Here is a 26,773-nt window from a genome sequence, read left to right on the forward strand (position 1 = left end):
AAGGTACATATCAAAAATGGTCATTACATCCCTATTTTGTGCCAGAAAAAGGGAAACAATTAAATATATGTCAACAGAGAAGTGAAGTACATATGTTACAAAACAATGTAGCATACTAAGAAAGCAGCTGTTAAAAAGAATGATGTAGATTTATACTGACATATAAAGTTGTCCAAAATATTCACACTAAAAAGCTAAGTCACAAAGTTACACGATATGATCTCCCTCACATGAAAACAGGAAAAACAAACATATATGTGCATTTATGTATGGATTTTTAAAATGGTTTGAAAATATAAGAACTGTTAATGAGGTTATTTATATGGGGAGAAAAGGAAGGGAAAGAGGCATTTTAGTTTTTTAAGCTGTATTTATGTATTGGAACTTTTTCTTTTAAACAACAAAGATACAAGCATATTTTACTGTACAACTTAAAAACTGAAAAAGGGGGCTGTTTACTAGGTTTGTCTAGAGTTTCTATTGATTTGATATAAGAATAGGAATGTTTTTCTACTTAGATTTAGATATCATATACCATTTTGGAAGAAAGGGCCTGATTGTGGCAACTGATGGATTTCACACAAGACCAGGGGGTTTTGGAAAATCACACCTGCAAGGGTACCAATTTAAAGAACTCAGTTGATTAATATCTTGTACTTTAGTTCTATTTATCTGTGTCTGCAGATGATCTGAAGGTAAGAGAGCCCATTTAAAAAAACAAAAATAAAAAACTGATACATTCAAACTTCTATTTAGTACATCCCTATATAAGAATAAAGTTTTTGAAACATTTCTTTATAGGAAACTATCATTCAAATGGATTTGAAAAATAGAAAGGGTTGTCTAATGCTTGAGATTCACTAGCACTTTTTTTTTTATTATGCTGTATTTGAGACAGAAAGATACTACTATTGACTGAAGTAAAACACCATAGAAGGCACATATAATGAATTTAAGTCATTGGAAAGGCTACAGAAGCACTGACTGTATAAAAGTAACAGCAGACTCTAGCAGAATATCATCTTTTGGTAATTCAATCCAAGAATCCCTTTAGGCTACCTAAAGCAAAACAGAATAGGAGAGAGCACTTTGAAATTAAGAAGGTGATATTTAGTGCAAGTTTAAAAAATAAAATACATCTACAAAAAATATCTCCTTGTCTCTCAGATTCATACATGAGGCTGCAGAGTTTAAGAAACAGGGTGTTGAATTGGGTGTTTTAGTTGCTGCGCCATATCCTTGTTCTTAAAAACCAGTACTTTGAAAAAATTTGTCATTCTACTTTGCTGAGACTTATTAAAATACTTTGAATTCTTACAATGATGAAAGTTGCAGAATAATAGAAATCCAAGGAAAAATATGAGAAAAAAGGTCTTCTTTAAATGATTACCTTAAAACAAAGAGATATAAAGGATATCTAACGATAACAATTACATTGCAAATTGACAGATTGCAGCTTTCACAGAACATCTCTAATGTGGTTCAGGGCTCTCAGAAGACCTTCTCATCAACTCAGTATGGGGGACCAGTTATTTCATGTATAAAATAAGGAGAGTAATTATCTGCCTGGCAAATCTATAATCTGCCATGATAGAGATTATAGTTCTATATTTCTGTTTCTTATGTAGGTAACTGAAAATAATGGACTGATTACCAAAAGAAAAAAAAAACCGAGTATAAATAAGAGTATCATTATGAATGACAGACATGAATTTAAATCCAAACTCTACTACTTAGCTGTGTGACCTTGGGCAAGTTTCTCAATCTCTTTTGCTTTAGTTCCTCATCTGTAAAATGAGGATAATAATGGTATTGAGGGTTGTATTAAATCAGAGACTATATTAAAAATGCTTGGCACAGAGTAAGCACTCAATAAATACTGGTGATGGTGGTGATGTGTTAAGACCCAACAAGTACCATGTCCTAAACTTTGGGCATCACGGAGACATGAAGTGTTAAAGATATGTTCCAGCACACGCAGTCATCTTAGAACGTTGTTCTCCTTAGCGAGGTATCCATCTGAAGTTTGCTCAAGCCAGGAGTCCTAATTATTGAAATCCATGCTTGCTTTTCATACATGTCTTCTAGATGTGACTGCAAATTAATGAGACTGATTCCATATACTATACCCAAAGAACAACGTAGCAGTGAAGGCCATGGACTCTAGAGCCAAACTGCCCAAGTTCAAATACCATTTTTGCTGTTTACTAAGCAGTACAACCTTGAGCAAGATTACTTAACTTCTCTGTTTCTCAGATTCTTCATCTATAAAATGATAATAATAATGTTTATCTTAATAAAGAGCAAGATCCTACTGTACAGCACAGTGAACTATATTCAATACCTTGTATAACCTATAATGGAAAAGAATATGAAAAGGAATATATATATGTATAATTGAATCACTATGCTGTACACTAGAAATTAATACAACATTGTAAATCAACTATACTTCAATAAAAAACTATTAAAAATAATATTAATCTTATGGGGTTATTATAAAAAATTAAGGAATATAAAGCACTTAGTACAATGCTCAAAAAATGTTATCTGTCGTCAGCATCATCTTATAGTCATCCTGCAAAAGAAAGATATGCCTCTAATCACCAGAACTTGATTCTACAGAAATAGCACAACTGATTCTGAAATAAGTTCTTAGGTATCCATACACTTTCCAATATTGTAAGATTTTAAAACTGGTTGGGTATTTGAGCCACCGTTGGCTATCTGAGCTCCTCAATAGGAGCAAGACCAAAAAGTAAATTCTGTGTCAGATCTTTTCAACAGTCATTCATGCAAAGTAAGAGAAGACCAACATGCTTTATCAAAATCCACTGTAAAACTGCTTTCTTTGTCTTTAGCAAGTTAAGTCCTACCTGTCATCTGTATTGCGAAGTGAGGGAAGTCGAAAGCTCGTGTTTCTGTCAAGCTTTGACTGGCTTTTGGTCCTCTTGATGGAGCCTTTCAGTCGCTTGCTGAAGAACCCCTAGAATGAAAAGGCAGAAGGTGATGGGGAAAAGGGAACCTCGCTGTCTCCTAACTCATCTGCACGCCTTTGCAAAAGATATTCAGTCTTATAATGAAGACTAGAAACAGAACTCAGCTTTTAATATTTTTAATTTGTAAAAAATAGTTGCTTGAAATCATTTGATAATGTGATAATTCTTTTCTTCTATGCTAATTGGGAAAATTAAACTTTTTCATAGCCCTTAATTCCTTATTTCTTAAATATTCTCTATACTAGCTATGGTAAAGGAACTTCTAACTTCTAAGGTAATATGTTGGTGGTCTCAAAAGTGGTAATATTTGGTCTGTGTCACCTTGGATATGGTATTTGTGAAGCTAACTTTTAAGTGTAGCTGAGGGATGTATCATTTATGAACCAACGAAGCAGCGAGACTTCAGAAGAACAAAGTGCCTTACAGTTTTTGGCCCCTGCTTGCCGTCTGCCACTTCTACCAAACTATCTAGAATGCCTTGAACATCTTCCTAGTCTTAGCACCTGGCAAATAGTGGGCATTCAAGAAAGTTCGTTGAATGAAAGAAAAAATTGCAGAGAATGAATGACAGTGATCACCACTTTCAAGAAACAATTCTACTGCTGGCAGATGAAAGGACTTCTTACAGAAGCATTATCAAAATGTCTTAAAAAAAAGGTTTTAAGAGTATTTTGCTGCGTGGAAGTAACTCTTTCTAATCATCTTGTGATGAATATTAGCTTATAGAGGCTCTGTAAATAAATATTTCTACAAGGAAAAAACTATTTTATTTTTTGCAGTATCAGCACATTGAATCTGTTATATGCTTTTAGTTACCACTAAAGGCCACTGTTTTGGGGTGAAGACTGTATTTAAGATAAGCTAGGTTATGCTTGCCTAATCACCCCACAATCTTAATGGCATAAGACATACCATGTCTATGAGCGGGTCGAATAACGGAGATGGGGACCTGGCTCTACACTGTCCTCGCTCAGGGACTGAGACTAAGGAGGCTCCACCTCTGTGCTCCTGCAGTTGCTGCAGCAGGATAAAGGAAGTGTGACACATTACGTACCTGCTCTTAAAGCTTCCATGTCACTTGTGGTCTCCTTTTATTGGACAAAAAGGTCACATGACCACACTTAACTCCAATGGGGAAAGAATGTACAACCCTATCATGTATCCAGAAAGAGAGCTGGAAATACTTGGTCAGCAGCAGCGTGGACCCCAGTGCTTTTCCACCCCAACCAGTTTGTAAACACACAAGAGAAAAATGGAAACCAACTTATCTGAATCAGAAATAGAACTATTTAGCTGGCGAAAGAAAAATGCTCATGTTATGTCTTGCTTTTGTAGCCCAAAGAACGAGGGTAAAGACTTCTAGAGAATATCACACAGACATCATTCCCCAGGCTGTTTCATGTCCTCTAGGCTGTTTTTTTTTTTTTATTATAGGTGTATTGAGATTGATTGCAAGGGAAAAAAAAACAAGGCTATTTTTTAAAGTACAATATTTCTCAGAGACAGGCATTTGCCTGGTCTTCTGTACAATCTTAGCATCATTAGGGAAAGTCACTGTTATTTGTTCTCTAAGACAAAAGCTTTATTTACTACTTGCCATAATTCAGTCAAGATGAGTCACCACATTTGCTCATAAATGTAGTCAGCAAACCAGACCTAAATTTATAGAATTCTATTAGGATCACTTATAGTTGGCTCAGAAACCACTGGCCTTAAGCTGAGATTCAGCCCAAGGACCTGACCAAATACCATATCTAAATACAAGTCTAACAAAAACACAGTTAAGCAGGTAACTGAGAATATACTACTAGACAGTCACTCATTAGTACTTTACCTTTCTGTGGCACTTTATTACATCATGCTTCATATTTTAATCCATTTGTTTATTAAATATTTATTTTATGTGTATATGTTACAAATCACCATACGGTGTTGTAAGGGAATCACAGATAAAACAAATACCAATTCTGCCCTCAAAAAGCCTGTCGTTTAATATAGGATTAGAAATTAAGTACAAATAAATATGACACGACATGCCTTAGGCAGGCACATGTGCCTGGCATATTTAATCACAAAATAAAACTGTCATATTCCTTTGAATCTAGGACACCCGTGACTGCAAGTCACACCACTATTTTATGTGTAAACTAAGAAAAAAGCTGCCAATTAAACTATAATACAGTGCCTTGCCGCTTAGAATTTTAATTTTGTATTAAAGAGCTTGGTTTTTAAAAGACTTATTTAGGGAACTCTTGTCTTATATCACATAGTGTATACACAAAAAGAATATACAAAATAAATCGGTTAAAGTATTCCCAACGCTGCTTCATTCTTCTGAACTACTTTCTGACTCTGAGTAGTTGTTGTTCAAATTTCCCCACAGAATACCATGATATATTCTTTCTTTCAAGAATGTTGATGACAAATAGCATAGTGTAAAAGAGTAATCTACAGAGATTACTGGGATTGCTGGGGTCTTCCTAGTTTACCATGGCTGCTTCCAAACCTTTATTCCATAAAATAATGGTTTGGAGTAAAGCATGTTGTTTGAGGTTCATACCATCTAGATTTAACATCCTTTATCATTCTTTGCTTTTCTCATGCATTAATCTCTTGTTCACTTTCCTTTTTCCATGAAGGACTTTAGCCTCTCACTTGCAATATTTCTGTCTCTTAACTCCTAAACACCATGCCAGTAAATAACCAGGTAGCGATCCGTCTGATATCCTGGCTTCACAATTCCTTAACCCCAATAACCCTTAACCACCTCTCCAGTCACCCACTCCTATACCCGCACACTAGATATTATCATTATTCAGATCTGCCGCCTCAGGCATCTTAGGCAGTAATTCTCTTCTTCCTGACTTTTCTTTCTGACCCAGTATCTCTTTCTCCAAATACATCTGCTCTTTAACTTCACAGAAACCTCCAGTCTCTTGACCACCCCATTTTCTCCCTGGCCCTGTTTTTCTCTCTAGTCAACCTAGATTCCTGGACTAATCATCTGAAGCTATTCAATTACCAGTAACTTCCATTCTCTTAATGATCATCTATCCAAAATCAAAACCAGATCAATGTTTAAAATCTGCTCCCATGATCAGGCTGCTCAGGAAGACCACAGAGCTCATTAGGCTGATGCCCCTAAATATTCACTGTCTCCAAGCTTGGCTTGGTTTCTGCTGTGCCTCTGCCTGGACCAGCCAGGCACTGAGGCTTCCAGCAACATTATCCACTCTGGGAAACCTCAGAGTGTATGGCACGCCCTCTTGCCCACCTGGTCCCTTCTGAGCAATTCCTTACATACAGGTCAGTATGCTTTGTATCATGTACAGCCCTGGCTATAGCTGAGTGGACCAGGAGTGAGCAACTGACCTAAACGTACCTAACAGAGTGGTCCTGGTAAGAGTTCTGCCTATAGGATATGGTATCATCTGGTAGCTACTAACTGCTCTTACCTGACCCCTGGCCATTCCCTGCTTTGTGCTTTACACGCCAGCAACTATAAAAGCCTACAATTCTCTCCATTCACCAAGCATCTTTGCTATTGCTCATCCTCCCTCCTTTTCCCCTGGCTAAGTCATCCTTTCAGACTCAGCTCAGGCATGATCTCTTTCGAAGATGCCTTTTTTGGCACGTCTTGACCCTGCTCTAGATTAGCTGGCCCTCCTCTGTGCTTTCAAGTATCTATATATAAATAGAGCCAGGCTTACATCTAGCACACTGCATGCCCACTGATGTGTCAACAGCCTTCCCTTCTAAACTGTGAAATCCTTCAGCCAGGGACTAAACACTTTGCATTCCCAGGGCAGATCTGATATCTGGCATTTAGTAGGGGCTCAACATATGTTTGTAGAACTGAAACAATAAAGGCAGTGAAATGAATAAAAGCCATCATGGTGTTTTTGCTACAAGTGCCACTATGGAAAGAACAGGCAACTCTGAATCAGGAAGTGTGGCTTCAAGTCCTGGCTCCAATTTCCCCCGGTTGAATGACCTTGAACAAGTCACAACTTCTAAGTTTCAGATTTCTTATTCATAAAATGAGGACTGAAAAATTCCTAAGGCCAGGGGGAGGGTATAGCTCTATGGCAGAGTGCATGCTTAGCACACACAAGATCCTGGGTTCAATTCCCAGCACCTTTAAAAAATAATAATAAAATACCTCCCTCTCCCCCTCCAAAAAAAAAAAAAAAAAAAAAAAACCAAACAAAAAAAACAAACCAAAATTTAAAAAATTAAATTAAAAAATTCCTGAGGCCACCCCCAAAGAATAACTGAATGCAAAAGTACTTTTAAAATAATGGAAAACAGGAACCTATGAGTATTAACTGAACAGAAACCTAGGATGAGAGACTATGAACAGGCTCAGTGAAATCATAATTTTTCCTCTTAGAAATCACCACAACAAAGGAAGGGAAATAAACTCCACAACAGCAGGGATTTGGGGCTGTTCAGTTATGTATGCCATTGCCTGTAAGTGATACTTGGTACATCACAAATGTTCAAAAAACATTTGTTGACTGAATAAAGTTTACTGAAGTCTTCCTGGGTATCAAGCACTAGCCAGGTGCTTTCCAATATGTAACACAATTTAATCCATGCAACAACTCCAAGAAGCCGGTATTTAGTAATGGGCTTTAGTTAACACAGTTAGAAGAGGAGTTAGGATTTAAACCCAGTGTATTGCTAGTACTTAAAAAGCTTCATTTGTTCACATATTTACTGAGTACCTATTATTTGCCAGACACTTTAGGCTCTTGAGATATGTCAGTGAACAAAACAAACAAAAATCTTTGCCTTCATTAAGCTTATATATCGGTGGAAGGAGACAGACAATCAACAAAGAACAAAATTAATTAGCAAAAGACAAGCACTACAGAAAAACAGAGCTGTGTAAAGAGGGTTGGGAATATAAAGTGGTCATGGTAAGCCTTATGGAGGAAGATCACACTGAGTAAAGACTTGAACGGGTGAGTCAGCGTGCAGATATCAGAAGGGAAAAGCATGGCAGGCAACAGGACAAGGCTTGGCAAAGACTTTAAGGTAAAAGCACACCTAGCATGATCAAGAAAGAGCCAAGAAGTCAGTGTGGCAGGAATGGAGAAAGCAGTAAGAAGGGTGGTGGGAAACAAGGTCAGAGAGGCAGCAAGGTGGGGCTGGTCCTGGTAGTGGGGTAGGTGCTAAAGCGTGCAAGTCCTGTAGGCCACTGTAAGGGTGTCACCTTTTACTGTGACTTCTAAGGAAATCAATAATGAGACAAGACCATTCAAATCAGTCATAAATAAATAAGCACATGCTTTTCTGAGAGAAATACTTTAAACTATGAACATTTAACAGGATTTTGAGCAAGAATGCACAATATATGAAGTTCATTTTCTTCAACAGTAGATCACACAGCAATAGCCGAGATACAGGGAAGGTATCTGACTCTTCCCAAGTCACACAGCTGCTAAGTGAGAGAGGAAAACTCCACACTCAGCCAGCCTGACCCTGGAACTCTTGCTTTTTAATCACTATACTGTATCAATTCTCCAATTCTCTTCAAATACTGTAGGCACTATAATATAATGCATTTTCCCCACGTGTACTACTTAATTTCTACACATATCTTACTGTAGAATTATATACCACAAAGAGGCAGAAATACAATATGATAATTCAAAACTGAAAGAAAAAAGAAAACAAGCAAAACCCCCACTAATGTGACATTTGACTTAGAAAAATTTGTTAAGATTCCTATCTATATAATTAAACTAAAGTACAATTGAAATCCTATTGAAATTACTTTTATATGTAACTGATTCAGTGGTCACTGAGAGAAAAATATCCAAATATAAAATTTACAAATAGATGGATGCCAATAGGAAAATGTTTCTTTCTTTCTTTCACATAAAGTTATATCTATGTCTTATGTTAATTTGAAGAGCAAATGATGTTCCCATAGGTGTACTCTAAAAATCCTACAGCATAAATGGAAACAAAGGAGAAGACAACAAATAAACTTGATTTCATCTCTCTGACGCCAATCTAGTCTGAAAGAACATCAATAAAACCCTCCCAAAAATCCTACCTCATCCAGTTCTCCTCTGAAATGCTCTTGCTACCATCTACAATTCTTAAAAAGAGTAAAAAGCTTCTTATTTTAAACAACTACACTGTCATAGCAATGATACAACTAAAATGACTTAACTTGAAGTAGTTGGTACTCACTATGTTCTGTCAAAATGAGGCTTAAAACCGGCAGCTGCCAGTGGAAGGAAAAGTGAAATGGTGTGTTTCTCTGGAGCTTGGTAAATGCTAAGAGAATGGTAAAAGTTGTCCGCTGCCTGCAAATTGGAGTAACCCCCAAAGACAGAATCTGGCTATCAGGGCATGATTGGTAACTGAAATAAAACTGCTGCTACGCAACCACTCTCAGAAGCCTCAGTGGTGGGAATCAGACACGCTGACTTGCCGGCGTCCTGGTGCTGCTGCCAGTCCCTTAAGACACGGAGAAGAGGGAGAAAAGTGTCATCACCTCCCACACAAAAACACAGTGATGTGCAACAGAACCCTGCCTTAATCCTGTCTGAGACTTTTCTTTACCAGCGACCACACAAGGGATTAAGCAATTCATGGTGATTAAGTAAATTTAATAGCAGTTCCTTAAAAATGTTGCATGACTTACACTAAGAAATGTCAACTAGAAAGGACTCAGGTGAGAACTGTTTTCGTTCCTACTTTTTAAGTTTTGGTTTAATTAGTACATTAATCTCTGTGTATTTTGCATATTTCATCAGTTCATATTATTATGAATTTTAATTACATGAGAAGAATGGCCATATCATACATAAATTATTCCCTTCCTCGATCTCGTAACGTAGCTTAAGAACTTGTAGATGTTCGATAAACGTTGACTAAAATCTGATTGCAGAAAATAAACAAGGAAAAGGGAAAAGGAAGGGTGACTGAAAATGTTAAACTCTACTTTTCAGTGATCATGTTTTATTTAGTTTTATCTTCCAGTTATTGCACATCCAAACAGAAAGGAAAGCTAGGTAGTAAGAACAGTAACAGAACAACAGTTACAAAATGCTTTATAGTTAACAAGCAGTTTCAATGTGGGTAATCTCTCTCCTTGTGGGGGTTTTTGATTTTGGGTTTTTGTTTTTGCTTTTATTTTTGTTTTGTTTGTTTGTAAATTTAAACATCACAGGGAAAAAGAAAAGATTCTGTCATTAAGTTACAATTGTTTTTCTAGCCCAGAGCTGATGAATCAGAATCTTTGATCTGGATTTTTGACAAGCATTTAATGATTCTCTTTTATTAAATAAAGTTAGATTTTTATTATGAAACTCTTAAACATACAAAAACATAGAAATTAATATTGTAAATCATACTCCTTAATCAGATCTAACCAATGCTAATGTATTAATGTTATTAGACTATATTAAAATATAAAAATAAAACATGTATATTACATTATATGATATAACATATTATAATTGTTATATATAATAATAATATAACACTGATACACTAGGGGAGCAAGCAGAAGATATTTAGCATACCTTCTCTATGCCTAATAATATTCTTTGTCTTAAAGGTTCATTTTCATTTAACAGACCACTGTTACCTCAGATTTATTTTGATTATTATCTTCCTGTTAAATTTTTTCAAACCTTTTATTTTCAACTTTTATAAATTATGTCTTAAATTTATCTTTTCTATTAAAAAATTAGGTTCATTGAGGTACAATTTATACAAGGCAAAATTCACTATTTTTAGTTGTACAGCTTGATGAGTTTTGACAAACGTATACCACCACAACTGAGATATAGAACATTTCTATCACCCCACCCCAAATTTCTTCATGCCCTTTTATAGTCAACCCTTTCCTCCACCCTCAGCCTCTTGAAATCACTAATCTGATTTGTTGCTACAGTTTCATCTTTTCTACAATGTTATACAAATAGAATTATGCAGTAAGGAGTCTTCTTTCAGTTAGCATACTGGTTTTGAAATTTATCTATGTTGGTGCATGTATCAGTAGTCGGTTCCTTTTTATTCTACTGTATGGACATACCAAAATTGTTTACATTTGCCAATGGACGGACATTTGGGATGTTTCCAGTTTGGGTCTATAAAGATTAAAACTGCTTAAAAAATGTGTGAATAAGTCTTTAATTTTGACATGAATTAAAAGCCTACTTGGAAATTCACAAAGGAATAGCAGGAAAGAAATGACAACTTCAATAAGAATGGCAACTAACAACAAGATGTTAATGAGGTGGGGGGCGGGGATCTTGAGAAGAGAAGGAATGTTTTTTTCCTTTATATTTGAAATAATTTTAGATTTACAGAAAATTTGGGAAAATAGTACAGAAAGTTTTCATTTGCCCAGCTTCGCCTAATGTTAACATCTTACATAACCACAGTATAATTATGAAAACCAGGAAATTTAAATAGGTACCACACTGACTGAAATTATAGACTTAATTCCAATTTCACCAGTTTTTTCCACTGTATTAGTTTTCTATTGCCACTGTAACAAATTACCACAAACATGGTGGCTTAAACAGTACAAATTTATTACCTTATAGCTCTGTAGGTCAGAAGTCCAACACAGGTCTCATCTGGCTAAAATCAAGGTGTCAGCAGGGCTGCATTCCTTTCTGAAAGCTCTGGGAGAATCTGTTCTTTGCTTTTTCCAGCTTCTAAAGGCCACTAACGTTCCTTGGTTTGTGGCCCCCTTCCTCCATCTTCAAAGCCAGCAATGTTGCCTCTCTCTGAAAGGTTCTCAATTTCTAAGGCCTCATGTGATTAGAATGAACCCACCTGGGTAATCTAGGGTACTCTCCCCACCTCAAAGACTTCAGCCTTAATCACATCCACAGCAGTCTCTTTAGCCATGTAAGACAACATAGTCACAGATTCTGTTTATTAGGATGTGGACATCTCTGGGGGGAACCATTACTCTACCTTTCACACATAGTTCATGTAATGACTTTCTTAGGATTTAGGTCTTTTTCTAATATTGTGCAATTATAAACAATGCTGCAAAAAATACTTTGTATTTTCATACTGATGGAAGTGTATTTTCAGGGTAGACTGCTAAAAGCGGGACTGCTGGGTGGGAAGATAAGTGTGTGTATAGCTTTGCCAAAATCCCCTCTAGAAAGGTTGGACCAGTTTGCACTCCCATCAGCAATGTAGGAGAGTGTCTTTCCCATAACCTCACCAACTGAATTTCTATATACTATACTTTTTGCTAAAAGGTGAAATAGTATCTCCATGTTGTTTTAATTTGCATTTCTCTGATTCTAAGTTTGAACATTGTTTTAAAAATTGTTCAGAACAATTATTATTGTTTTTTAGAACTACCTATTCATATCTTCTTTCACTATTTCTATTGGGGTTTTGGTCATTTGTCCCTCATCTTAAAATAATTCTTTATATGTTGTGAATTTTTTCTCCCAGTCAGCTGGTTTTAACTCTATGTTTTTAGCCATGCACTTTAAAAAAAAAAGAACATTTTTGCCTCTGGCTTTTCAGCAATCATTACAGAAAGGTTTTTTTGTTTTGTTTTGTTTTTTCCTATATCAAGGTTAGACAGGATTTCATCTATGTTTTCTCCTAGTAGCTGTATGGTTTATTTATTTATTTGTTTATTTTTAACACTTAGATCCCTAATCCATTTGGAGTTTACTCTTGTGTAAGATGTGAAATACACCTTACATCTAATTTTATCTTTTTTCCCAAATGGCCACTCACTTGTTCCTACACTGTTTATTTTGAATACTAACTCCTCAGAAAACCATTCTTGATTTCTCTAATAGGAGTTAGTCTCTTGCTTCTGGACCTAAGATCTTTTGTTTATAATACTGTTTTCCTCTGTTTTGACCAATTAGTTCTATTCTTATTTTATACTCCCTACTGAGTCTTGACTCCTGAAGGCAAACATTATCAAGCTCATCTTTTTATTTCTTCAATGCTTAGTACACAGTGGGCTACTTAATATGCACCTGCAGAATGCTGGACCTGAATCATTACAAAAATCCCAATTCACTCAAAGTAGAGAAGTATCTAACACATCTGAGGGGGAAGAAAAAAACACCCTCAACATTATTAAAATAAAACCACAACTGGCGTTCAAAGAGGGCAGGTTTAGTATCTGAAATGCTCACTTCTGCAAACCACCTCAGTTCCTGCTAATGAGGTGGCTGTTGATTTTCTTATAACCAGAAGAGACTGTGGATCTTACTCAGAGTATGAATATTAAGGAAGATGGCTTTCAGGGATAAAATAATGAGAAATGAAGAGTCAAAACTAAGAAAGAGAACATTCCCCCTAAGTGAGGTCTGTTAGTCTGTTGGACAGTCTCCCAGAGGTTATCACGGAAGCCTGAAAAGCATCAGATAATATAATGTGAAAGACGTTTTCTCACTGTCAGGGGAGATGGACTAGATGAATTAAATTGAAGTTTTTCTCTCCCAATTCTAGGACTCTAAGAATAAGAGCATCACAGATGAGGGGGAGCTTTGGAGTCTATTAGTTGTTCAAAAAAATAAAATCCTTCCTGCCTCTGGTGAAACAAAATGCACCTAAACTCACATTATGGAAATGGTGGTGAGCAAAAGGTACAAAGTAAAACAATATAATAATTACTCTTTACTAATGCCTATCAGGGTAGATGCTTTTTTTTTTTTTAAAGTATAGAATAAAGTGGGGGGGAGGGAGGGAGAAACACACATGGAAGAGATGTGACTCGGCATATTTATGTAACTTCTAGAGGCTATTTCCTAATGTATTGCATCTACTCTGCAAGCATTTTTTTCCATTATGAATTTAGGCCCCAAAATATTAACAAGTTGGTCCTTACTATATAGTACTTCTTAACCTGCATGGGGTTCTTAAAATATTTCTGTAGTATCTCATTACCATAAAAAGGCACCACAGGCCTTAGAGGAGGTCAAACTAATCTGCTCTTGGTCACACAAGGGAGACACTAGCTAACCATACATTGAAAAAGATGGTTTTTACCACTCCTTTCCTGTTCTAAGGTCCAAAATCTTAAATGATAAAAACATGAAATCTTTGTACTGATACTCTGGCAGAATTAAAAAGGCAGGAAACACTGGCCCTAGATCAGAAGGTCGGAAGAGTACAAAGACTTTTTCAAATGCAGGTACCTGATCTCAATGAAGAAGTGCTCCTGAGTGACAAGGATGGTCCCGCTGACTGAGTAGGAGAGAAGCCCAGGTGGCTAAGGACAGAGCATCAGGTTATGGCCTCACTTCTGCTGGATGTATTATCTTTGTTTTGTTTTGTTTTTTGTTTTTTTTTTTCATTTAACTTTTAAATAGCTGAGAGCAGACCACATTCCTAAATATCCAATTATTCCTTGAGTGAGAAGCAAACTAACCCAGTCCCCATGAGTCACTCTTTCTACCGTTTAATCTCACAGGGCTTCCAGTGAAGGAAAGTGATTTGCTTCTTCTCACTATATTCCACCCTTAATTCTATTTTACTTAACAGATTAATATAGAATCTTAAAAAAAATCCAGTATACAATGCTGATTAACTTAAAGCCATCAACTAATGAAGGTGCTATGGCATGAAAGGTTAATGTCTTTGCAACATGCACACCTTGGGCGATCACGAAAGTCACCCATATATTGAGATTTCATAAACAGATTAGGCAAAAGAAAAGGTCAGTGCTGGAACTCTAAGATGAATAAGACATAGTTTTGATCTAGAAGAATGGTTTCTAAATTATCTTGACCGTGTATCAAGTGAGTAGAATATGGCTGGTGTGCATTCATAAAATATAAGAATGTCCCAATGTATGACTTTAAAGCAGTCAATAACACAAAACGTTAAAAACAGTGAAATTAAAAAAAATCAAAACATTATTTTCTTTCTGCAATGCAAATGGATTGTGCTGTGTACCCTCTGAGGTATGTACATCCCATTCTGGAAACCACCAACTGGAATGTCACAGACCAGACATGGTAAGCAACTATACACAGAATGGCCCTACAATACAATGGTATCAGTATTATGATGGATAAATGCACAGTCCTATGGAAGGACAGAGAAGGTCAAGGCTAACGTTGCCTACATGAGGTAGGGAGAGCTGGAGCTGGGTTATGAAGGATGACGACATTTTTACACAGTATAGAAGGTGGCCTTACTAGGTAGAAATGTGCAAAGATACTGGAGAAAACTTGTTTGGGGAACTTTAGTTTGGTAAAGACGGAGCACTAAGATGGAGCACTCTCTAAGTTTGGAGGCTCTGAGAACTGGGGTTGGGGATGGGGATACTGAGTATAAAAAACTGAGACTGGAAGGGCAGCCAAAAGCTAGACAACAAAAGGCTCTTTGTGCCAAGTTAACTTTGGTTTGGTCATTCTGTAAAACGTGAGTTAAACAGAAAAACCTTTAGCAGGTGACTGATGCTTTTTGAAGGAAAAGCTAGCTAGCTATGTCTGAAGACGTTCAAATGAGGGCAAGGAGGAAGGGAGAGAAGGAGGAGAGGGGAAAGAACCCATTGTGTGAGCCAAATAAAACGTACAAAATTTGATCATGCCCATGGCCGTGGGACCATAGAGAGTTACTAAAAAGCTTTAAGCAAGGGAGAGTCAAGGTTAGTGATTAGGTTTAAATTTTAAAGAGACTGCTCTGGCAGCTGTGTGAAAGCTGAACTGGGTGAAGGAGGACTTGGAGGCCAGGAGATGAGTTAAAGTCTCCACTGTGTTAGATGGGACTAGCTATATATTTTGAGGGGCTCAGTGCAAAATACTAGTGCCCTTGTTAAAAAACCAGCAAAATGGTAGCATTAAAGGCACTAAAACAGTAATCGTTTCCCTTCCTTCAGCAGTTTCTCTCCCCATCTGCCATGGTATTTTTAATTTGTTGTTTAATGTCATGTTCCTTTGGGCACCAAGGCAAGTGCAGACCTTCACAGGTGCCTAGGATCAGGGTCCACAACTTGGTGTGGGGGTGTGTGTGTGTGACCCACTAGCTGCCAAGTTGCTGTTCCGCAGCCACCAAACACACGTGGTGTGCCCTGGCCCCGGGCAGGGAAGTCGAGCCAAGCTTCTTCTCTTCCCGCAGCTGCCATTCCAACTCACTAGGTACCTGGAATTGGGGGTGAGCAAGGTTTGTTTCAGCTGAGTTGTGGTCCCTGGCCACCTGGCAGACACCAGTGAAGGGCACAGGCAGGGGCAGGGACGGCCCCACCATGAGCAGGCCCCGTATTCCCTATTATGTTTGTGCACAGGCCTGCTAGGGTCAGAGAGTGACCGCTGTGGCTGGGTCAGGCAGAGAGAGAGGGGGTAGCTGGGGTTCCTGGGGGTGGGAAAAGTGGGGAATGTAGAATCCATCCCAAAGAGGCAATGGGAGATAGTACCGTGCCTTGTTTCCAAGTCCTTGCACATGTTCCATTGTCCCACCAGACTTCACTTACAAAATACAAACCCAAAGATGAGTCATTAAGAATTTTGAGATGGTTATTAAACTCCATGCAAAGGGCTTTTCTGAGTGTAGGCCCTGTGCACTAAAGAAATTTGTAGTACTACAGAGTCAAAAATTCAGGGGGAAAACAGTTTTGGGGAAATCATAAGTGGGTACAGTTAGGGGCAAACTGAATTTAAATTACTATCGGGCACCGTAACTAAGCATTAGCAGAATACTAACAGAAGACGCTTAGAAGAAGATTGTTCAAACAATATCACCTTCTATTTCCTAATTTGTAGATTATTCATTATCCATTATCCTGATATAAAAGAGTAATAAAAAATCCTTCTAGATAAATTATCAGCTGGATGAAAGTATCTGTCCTGCTGTTAATCAGGAAGCATTGTGAGACTGGAGATGAGCCCCTGGAAGCGTCACTAAGTGTGCTCTCCGAGGCACTCATCCCTCTTCTGCCCTGACTCCACTTTCAGTTTCATTAATAGTGAAGCTTAATGGGCATTTCAGTCTTTTTAAGCTTTAACCACATTAAGAAAGTCAGAAATTGAAGTTTCTATGCCACATAAGGGTAATAATAGTGTATTTTAAACAATGAGAACATAAAAGCCTTAAAACTGAAGGTGGATTTGCAGCACATGGACAGACTTGGAGAGCATTATGCTAAGTGAAATGTGTCAGACAGAGAAAGCTAAATAATGTATGATATCACCTATATGTGGCTGATATGATGTACATATATGTGGAATCTAAAAATACAGCAATCTAGTGAACATAAGAAAAAAGAAGTAGACTCACAGATACAGAGAATAAACTAATAGTTACCAGTGAGGAGCAGGGAGGGACAGTAAAGGGGTGAAGAAGTGGGAAGTCAACACTGTTGGGTGTAAGACAGGCTCAAGGATGTATTGTGCAACATGGGAATATAGTCACTATTTTGTAATAACTATAAATGGAAAGTAACCATTGAAAGTTGTATAAAAATTAAAAATTAAAAAAACCCTGACAGCAGTATCTATTGCTGTAACCACACAAACAAACTTATTTTACTTACTTATATTACCTACTTTGATGCCAAAAAAACTTATTTTTGACATGAGCCACATATATAATAAATTTAGAACATTAACATTCCAAAATTTTTAGCTGGTGCCTTCTTAAAAATAGACAATATAATATAAAATACATAATAGTTTAGTATAAACTATGTAAGCACATTTTCCTGAAAGAAGAGAACCATGGTAAATAGTTGGGGAGCATGTGACAATGATCCTAAAAGAAAGGAGACGAAAATAGAGAGAATCTTTAAAGGCTGTTCTATTTGTCTTGATGTATATTTCACTCTCCCGCTAACCCTGGGTTTTCTATCACTTAACTTGCCTCTGCATAGAGAAATAGAAATAAAAAGTTAAGCAAAAAATAGCTTTGCTCAACAATCAGGATAATCCAGGTCCTTCTTTCATAAGTAATAAAGTTGTTTTGCTGACATGATCTGAATAAATCTGAACTCCCAATACAGCAAAAAAAAAAAAAAAAAAAAAAAAAAAAATCCTTCTAATATGAAGATCTCAGAACTAGAAAAAGCTACAAGAGTATGCCATGAAAATGGAAATGAAAAGAAAGCTGGAGCAGCAATACTTAGACAAAATAGAGATTAAAAGAGATTGTAACAAGAACAAAGAAGGACATTACATGATGATAAAGGAATCAATCTAACAATAAGGTGTAACAATTGTAAACACATGTGTACCTAACACAGCAGCAGATATTAACATAAGAGGAGCAAATATATAAAGCAAATATTAACATAAGAGGAGAAATTGACAGTAAGGCCAAAATGCACTAATAGCAGGGGACTTTAGTATCCCACTTACACCAATGGACAAATTATCCAGACAGAAAATCAGTAAGGAAACACTGGCCTTGAATGATACATTAGATGAGATGGATTAATAGATATATTTCACAACATTTCCTCAATGCACATTCTTTTCGGGTACACATGGGCATTCTTGACCATGGAACAAGTCTAAATCATATCAAGCATCTTTCTGACCATTAACAGTTTAAAACTAGAAATCAACCACTAGAAAAAAACTCCCAAAACAACATGCTAGTAAATAACCAATGGGTCACTGGAGAAATCATAAGAGATTTAAAACTACCTGGAGAAAAATGATAAATAAACACAATGATCCAAAATCTAATGGACGCAGCAAAAGTTGTTCTAAGAGGGAAGTTTATAGTGATACAAGCCTCCCTCAGGTAACAAAAAAAATCTCAAATAAACAGCTTAACCTTACACTGAAAGGAACTAAAACATGAACAAGCAAAATCCAAAGTTAGTAGAAGGAAGGAAATAATAAAAATCAGAGCAGAAATAAATGAAATAGACTAAAAAGACATTAAAAAAAAAGTGAAACTACAAGCTGGCTCTTTGAAAAGACAAGACAAATTGATAGACTTTTAACCAGATTCATCAAGAAAAAAAGAGAGAGGGCTCAAATTAATAAAATCAGAAGTGAAAAAGGAGAAGTTACAACTGACAGCATAAAAATACAAAGGATCATAAGAGACTACTACAAATGACTGACTGTGTGCCAATAAAATGGATGACCTAGATGAAAAGGGCCAATTTCTAGAAATGTACAATCTTTCAAGACTGAACCAGGAAGAAAAAGAAAATACAAACAGACCTACTACCAGTAACAAAATTGAATCAGTAATTAAAAAACAAACAAACCAACCAAAACTCTCAACAAACAAAATTCCAGGATTTAATGGCTTCACAGGTGAATTCTATCAAACATTTAGAGAAGAGCTAACACCTATCCTTCTGAAATTATTTAAAAAAACTGAAGAGGAAGGAACACTTCCAAACCCATTCCATGAGGCCAGCATCACCCTGATACCAAAACAAAACAGATATTACACAAAAAAAAGAAAATTATAGGCCAATATCCCTGATGAACATAGATGCAAAAATCATCAACAAAATATTAGCAAATGGAATCCAACAATATATTAAAAAAGTATACACCATGATCAAGTGGGATTTGTCCCAGGGATGCAAGAATTTTTCAATATCTGCAAATCAATCAATGTGATAAACCACATTAACAAATTGAAGATGAAAAAACTTTTGACAAAATTCTACACCCATTTATGATAAAAATTCTCCAGAAAGTGGGCATAGATGGAACATACTTCAAAATAATAAAGGCCATATATGACAAGCCCATAGTTAATACCATCATCAATGGTGAAAAGCTGAAATCATTTCCTCTAAGATCAGGAACAAGACAAGGGTGCCGACTCTCGCCACTTTTATTCAACATAGTATTGGTAGTTCTAGCCACAGCAATCAGACAAGAAAAAGAAATAAAAGAAATCCAAAATGGAAAGGAAGAAGTAAAACTGTCACTTGTTTGCAGATGATATGATATGATACATAGAAAATCCTAAAGATGTCACCAGAAAACTATTAGAGCTCATCAAAGGAATTCAGTAAAGCTGCAGAATACAAAATACACAGAAATCCGTTGCATTTACATACACTAACAACAAACTATCAGACAGAAAAATGAAGGAAATAATCCCATTTATAATCACATCAAAAATAAAATACCTAAGAATAAACCTATCTAAGAAGGTAAAAAGATCTGTACTTGGAAAACTATAAGACACTCATGAAAGAAATTGAAGACAACACAAACAGACGGAAAGATATACTGTGTTCTTGGATTAGAAGAAACAATATAGTTAAATTAGCCATAATACCCAAGGTAATCTACAGATTCAGTGTGATCCCTATCAAAATACTAATGGTATTTTTCACAGAATTAGAACAAATAATTTAAAAATTAGTATGGAAACATAAAGGACTCCAAATAGTCAGAACAATCTTGAGAAAGAAGAACAAAGCTAGAGGAATCACACTCCCTGATTTCAAACAATACTACAAAGCTACAGTAATCCCAGCACGGAACTGGGCCAAAAACAGACACACAGACCAATGGAATAGAATAGAAAGAACCATGTACTTATGGTCAGAAATAAACCCATGCACTTATGGTCAATTAATCTATAACAAAGGAGAACAGACAGTTTTTTCAATAAGTGGTGCTGGGAAAACCAGACATCTACATATAAAAGAATGAAATTAGAGCATTCTCTAATACCATACACAAAAATAAACTCAAGATAGATTAAAGACCTAAATGTAAGACTGTATGCTACAAAAACTCCTAGAGGAAAACACAGGCAGAATACTCGTTGACATAAATCAGCGATATTTTTTTGGATCCATCTCCTAAAGTAAAGGAAATAAAAGCAAAAATAAACAAATGAGACCTAATTAAACCTAAAAGCTTTTGCATGGCAAAAGAAACCATTGACAAAACAAAGAGACAACCTACTGAATGGGAGAAGATATTTGCAAATGATATGACCAATAAGGGATTAATATCCAGCACATACAAACAGCTCATACAACTCAACATCAAAAAACCAAATAATCCAATTAAAAAATGGGCGGAAGAACTGAATAGACATTTTTCCAAAGAAGAGATGCAGATGGCCAAGAGGCACAGGGAAAGATGCTAAATATCACTAATTATCAGGGAAATACAAATCACAACCACAATGAGATACCACCTCACACCTGTCAGAATGGCGATCATCAAAAAGAACACGAACAACAAATGTTGGTGAGGATGTGGAGAAAAGGAAACCCTCCTGCACTGCTGGTGGAAATGTAAATTGGTGCAGCCACTGTAGAAAACAGTATGGAGGTTTCTCAAAAAACCAAAAATATAACTACCATATTTATTACTCAGCAATTCCACTCCTGGGTATACATCTGAAAAAAACAAAAACACCAATTCAAAAAGACACATGATTCCCAATGTTCAAAGCAGCATTATTTACAATTGCCAGGATATGGAAGCAACCTAAGTGTCTATCAACAGATGAATGGATAAAGAAGATGTGGTGTGTATACACACATACAATGGAATACTACTCATCCATTAAAACATTTTTTTGCCATTTCCAGCAACATGGATGGACTTGGAGGGCATTATGCTAAGTAAAATAATTCAGGGGAAGACAAAATACTGTATAATATCACCCATATGTGGAATCTGAAAAACACAACAAACTACTGGATATAACAAAAAAGCAGCAGGCTCACAGATAATAGAGAACAAAGCAGTAGTTACCAGTGGCGGGGAAGGGGCAATACAGGGATGGGGGAGTGGGAGGTACAAACTGTTGGGTATAGCATAAGCTCAAGGATGTACTGCACAACGATATAGCTAGTATTTTGCAATAACTGTAAATGGAAAGTAACCTTTAAAAATTGTATAAAAATTTTTAAAAAACACTAAATTGAAAAGATATGTGCACACCAATGTTCACTGTGGCAGCACTGTTTTTAACAGCCAAGACACGGAAGTAACTTCAGTATTATCTATTGACAGATGAATGGATGAAGACGTGGTATGTGCATGTATATGTATGTATGTTTGTGTGTAACACACACACACAAGAATATAACTTAGCCATTAAAAAAATGAAATCTTGCCATTTGTGGCAATATGGACGGATCTAGAGGGTATTATGCTAAGCGAAATTAAGTCAGACAGAGAATGACAAATACACCATGATCTCACTTATATAGGGAACCTAAAAAGAAAACAAACAAATAAAACAAAATGAAAAGAGACTCACAGATACAGAAAATAAAGAAGTGGATGCCAGAGAAGAGGGAACAAAACAGGTGAAGGGGATTAAGAGGTACAAACCTCCAGTTATAAAATAAATAAGTCATGGGGATGTAATATACAGCATAAGGAATATGGTGAATAATACTGTAATAACTTTTTATGGGGACAGATGGTTACCAGAGTTATGGGGATCATTTCATTATGTATGTAAATGTCAAAACACTACAGCAGTACACCTGAAAAGAACATAACATTGTACCTCAACTAGACTTCAATAAAAAATAAATAATAAACTGAAATTTACAGATGTTTAATATAAAACAAAGCATTTAAAGATCCAATGAAATGGTACTGGCATTGGTTATAAAATTAAACGGTCTGATGGTAGGAGGACACCTTAGGGGTATTATGGTTTACCAGCAATGCTTGTACCTTGCTGAGTATAGGTATAGCTGAGAAGTACAAAAATACTTTTCTGTTACAGCTAGCCCTAGCCAAATCGAGAAGCTGGCAAGGTTTCCTTTATGTATCTCTAGCTTCATAACTTTGAAGGGAGAAAGCATCGGATATCAATTACACTTAGTGGCCAATTTTATGCTCCCCTAAGTGGATGCTAGCCCTTTAAAACGTTTATCTCTAAGTGTGAGATGAAAGGTGTTAAGCCTCGACTCCCCCGTTAAAGCAGAAGAAAAATTTCTTGACTTGGAGAAGATGGCCATATAGTACAACACCTATAAGAATGAACTATAATTGGGTTCATCCTGTCCTCTCTCTCAAACAGCCCTCTTCTCCCGGGCGGGATAAGTTGGAATCTCCACCAGTGAGCACTGCTGCAAACCTATTTCTTAGGAATGACCATAGACTGAAGAGGGTTTCCATCATGCTCTGATTCTTTCAAGTTTAGGGTCTTGGCAATATTCCCTGCTGTGTCTGCTCCCTTTTCCTCCAGATGTCTGCTTTCTATCCCCCTCAAGGAGTCATATCTAACCTTATTCCTTTTTTCTCTTCTCTAAATTTTATATTTTCTGGGGTATTTCTCATTAAAAGACTTAAAAATTATACCCATTCTGACTACAAAATGATTTAAAGGTAGAATTAATATTTAATATCCTCAGAATATAATTTTTGTTTTCTGACATTCCTATGTTTATTATACCATTTTACCTCTGGTAGTAATATTTTGATAGACACATAGTATGAATACATTCATATATTACATATTCATACATATATGAATATAAATGTACTCTTTATTAAAAGAAGTATCACTGCAGGGTGATCCTATTATGGATTTTAACTCCATGCAGATGATCAGGAGAGAGAAGGGAGAAAGATGAATAAAGAATCTTTAAGCAGCAGAGGAAACTTTAAGTGTCCTGGAATACAACAGCAACAAGAATACAGAGACTGAAATGATATCGTAACTTGGGTGCTATGAATTCAAATGGATTATTTCACCGCTAAGACTGAGATTCCTAGGCCGGTCAGTTGTCACTGTGCCACAATAAAGTCGGTATCTTGTAAAATTAGACTGGTCATTTGAACTGACTGTGAAGGGCAACTGATGCACCACACAGCAACCTGTCTGTGAGCAACCGCAGGCCACTGAGAAACCATTCCTTGCTAGGTTTTTTTTTTTTGTCAGCCTTGAAGGCACAAAAGGTGCTGATGTCCATAAGGAAAACATTGACCAAAATGGGTTCCGAATATTTTAACCAATTATTTAGACAAATAGTTCTCAACCCTGGTTGCATGTTAGAATCACTTGAAAAGGTTTTAAAAATGCAGAAGACTGGGTTCTAGTCCAGAGACTTTGATTTAACCGGTCTAGGTAGCCCAGGAAGTAGTGGGGTTTTTCTTGTTTTTTGGTTTTTTTTGAAGTTCCTTAGATGATTTTTATGGATAGCCAAGTTGAAAACCACTGGTTTGGACAATGAATGTTTTCTGGTCTTTCTCTTTCTTAAGCGGGTATGAAGCTTTCTGTCTCTTTGTTTAACTTGGAAAAAACAAAGATCTTTTTGAGGATTTTGTTCAAAACAGAGACCAATACCAACTGAACCTGATACCGCAATACTTCAGAATGGGTGTAACATTTCTTTTTTTTTTTTTAACAGGAATTTAACTTAGTCTACATTTATTCTTCTAAAGCTTTACTTTCTTTTAAAAACAACGCAGAGATTTCATCTTTTGACAGTCTTTAGTATCTGGTATATAAGACTGGAAATGCTCAGGTGTCATTGTGACAAGAACACAAGGAGGGTTACACAGGAATAGTTCAGCTATGCTTTCTGGTTGTCTTGGCATATATTTTAGTGCCTGAATTCTTTCAGAGCCAAGCCCGAAGCTAATACAAATGAAGCAGCTGCGACTGCATTGTGTTACATTCATATGGAAGGGCAACTCAGACCACTGTGTTATGGAAATGAGGACACGGAGCGGAGCACCTGGCCGGGAACACAAGCGGCTTTCTTTTAGCCAAAGCTAAATGGATAGCATCGTCTAAGGAGAAGTGATACAAAAATCATAAATATCCATAGTCACTTTATAAATAGAATATTAAAGAAAGAAACCTGTTCCAAAAACTCAGGCAAGGTGAAACAAATATATACAATTACAAAATGTTAGCACATTCACTTTCTGAATTACATTTAAGCACCTGGATAACTTTTCATTAGTTTACTCATTTCTTCCCGATCACTCTTGTAATACCATTTAAATGCAGTTTTAACAACATATAATATACAATGGCTATTTAATGGAAAACACAAATATGACAAAGGCAGAAAGTCTAGAAGGATGTTGAAGAAAAAAATGAAAAATAGGAGCTTCAAAAGAGGCCAAAATGTTGAAATGGCTAAAATTGTTCTTGAAGAACCTAGCATTCAAAACCCAGATCTGCAAAAGCATCATGAGCTTACACATATTTATGACATCTAGGGGACTCAAAGAAATATCCACGGAGATAAATCATTAAATAAAGAATCCCATCCAGTTTCACTTCCTATAAGTAGAAATCACATACACTATATACGTAAAACACCATAGCCCTGAATTTCAAATATAAATTAAGATCTATGTTGAAGAAAGAAATCTGTTTTGACAGGTATTCCTCGTTTACTCCAAATGATCTCTTAGTGATTACTCAGTGGTTCTGTGATCCATTTAACTAGAGGTATCTGTAATACCAAGAGAGCAGGTGTGAGTTATACTCACTTGATTCTGGCTCTTAGATAATTCATGTATATTTTATCCATTCAACAATTATTTGTTCAGTGTTTCCTATGTGCAAGGTACTTGTGCTGCCACTGGGGCAGCTACAAAGATAAGTAGGATAGATATTTATATCTAATGAGGGACACAGACCTACAAACAAACCACAATTGGAATTAAAATAAAGAAATACTGAATGTGAAGGAAGAACAGAAAACGTACCCTTCAGATCTCTGCTTTTCTTATGGCTACGACTAGATAAAAATACAAATACACTAAAACATTGCTAAAAGCCAAGACCCTGCCTTAATCCATAGGTTCAATGGTCATATAAGTTCCCTCTTTTATTTCTTATGTTCTTATTTTTAAACTTATTGACTCTGCTGTCTAATACCTGCATAAAGACGGCTTAGACTAAGTAAGGAAAATACATGAATATAATGCTTACTCATTATCCATTTTAAGTTTTAAAAAATATAAATTTGGGTGAATGAGGAAGATACGTAACAGCTGAAAGGTTTTAGGCTTCCCTGCTTTGGGCTCACTGCTACAGTTATTCCTTGGGTCCTTTCTGCCTTATCTAGCAGCAGTCAGCAGGATTTAAGCAGCTCTTACCCACTGGCTTCTAGGGATCTCCTAAGGTGAACCAGTCCTCTACAATTACCAGCAGTGTTAGCTGATAGCCAGCGGTGGGTGCTGGACTGGCCATCTACGGAACGACAGTCAGTGAAAGCAAGAAGAGTCATCTGGGATAGAGTCAACTAATTTAGCAGTACTTCACAGTATTTATATATAACTTGGTTTAGCTATTGAGCCAAGACAAGTATTTCAGTTAAACCAATTTCTAATGCTTTAGTGGCTAGCAAAATTTAGTTAAGCTTGATAACAAACCCACTCACAGTTTTGCCCCAACCTACCTCTCAACCCACTCTCTTGCCATTTTTGCCTGCACCCTTTTCAATTTTTGCCTCACTGAACCCTTTCTATGTTCCCTAGAAGCATGAGTCACCTTATAAAGTATGTCTTCCCAAAATGCAACTCCCTCAGCCTGGAATACTCTCCTTTCTCTGTCAACTACTTTCATTCAGCCTTTGAAACTCAGCTGAAATACTGGCTCCTTGACAAAGCCTTGGCTTACACAGTGCATTGTTAAAAACCTGTGTCACCATGATCATCTACCTCCTTAGGAATCTGGTCATTTTTCTGTCTCCTGCTATTAGACTATAAGTTCTCTGGGATGGAAATTCTGTTGTATTCATTTCTGTTTCCTCAGTACCAAGTAGAGTGCCAAGAAAGTATCAATACTTTCATCAATATCAACTGGTGAATCACCAATACTTTGCCCAAAGTATGCATTCAATAAGTGTGTCACTGTCAATG

At 36.4% G+C, this 26,773-nt stretch overlaps 1 protein-coding gene across 9 annotated transcripts in view; it reads right to left on the reverse strand.

Annotated features, from left to right (window-relative positions):
• The window catches only part of RASAL2 (RAS protein activator like 2), a 303,510-nt gene that overhangs the window by 53,933 nt on the left and 222,804 nt on the right, over window positions 1-26,773 (reverse strand). For all 9 annotated transcript variants that reach the window (XM_014561394.2, XM_014561393.2, XM_006187285.3 and 6 more), the window contains one exon: window positions 2,877-2,986. In XM_014561394.2, coding sequence (XP_014416880.1) covers window positions 2,877-2,986 — 110 coding nt within the window. The remainder of the gene's footprint in view (window positions 1-2,876; window positions 2,987-26,773) is intronic.

The sequence above is a fragment of the Camelus ferus genome, chromosome 21, assembly GCF_009834535.1.
Source record: "Camelus ferus isolate YT-003-E chromosome 21, BCGSAC_Cfer_1.0, whole genome shotgun sequence".
NCBI lineage: Eukaryota > Metazoa > Chordata > Mammalia > Artiodactyla > Camelidae > Camelus > Camelus ferus.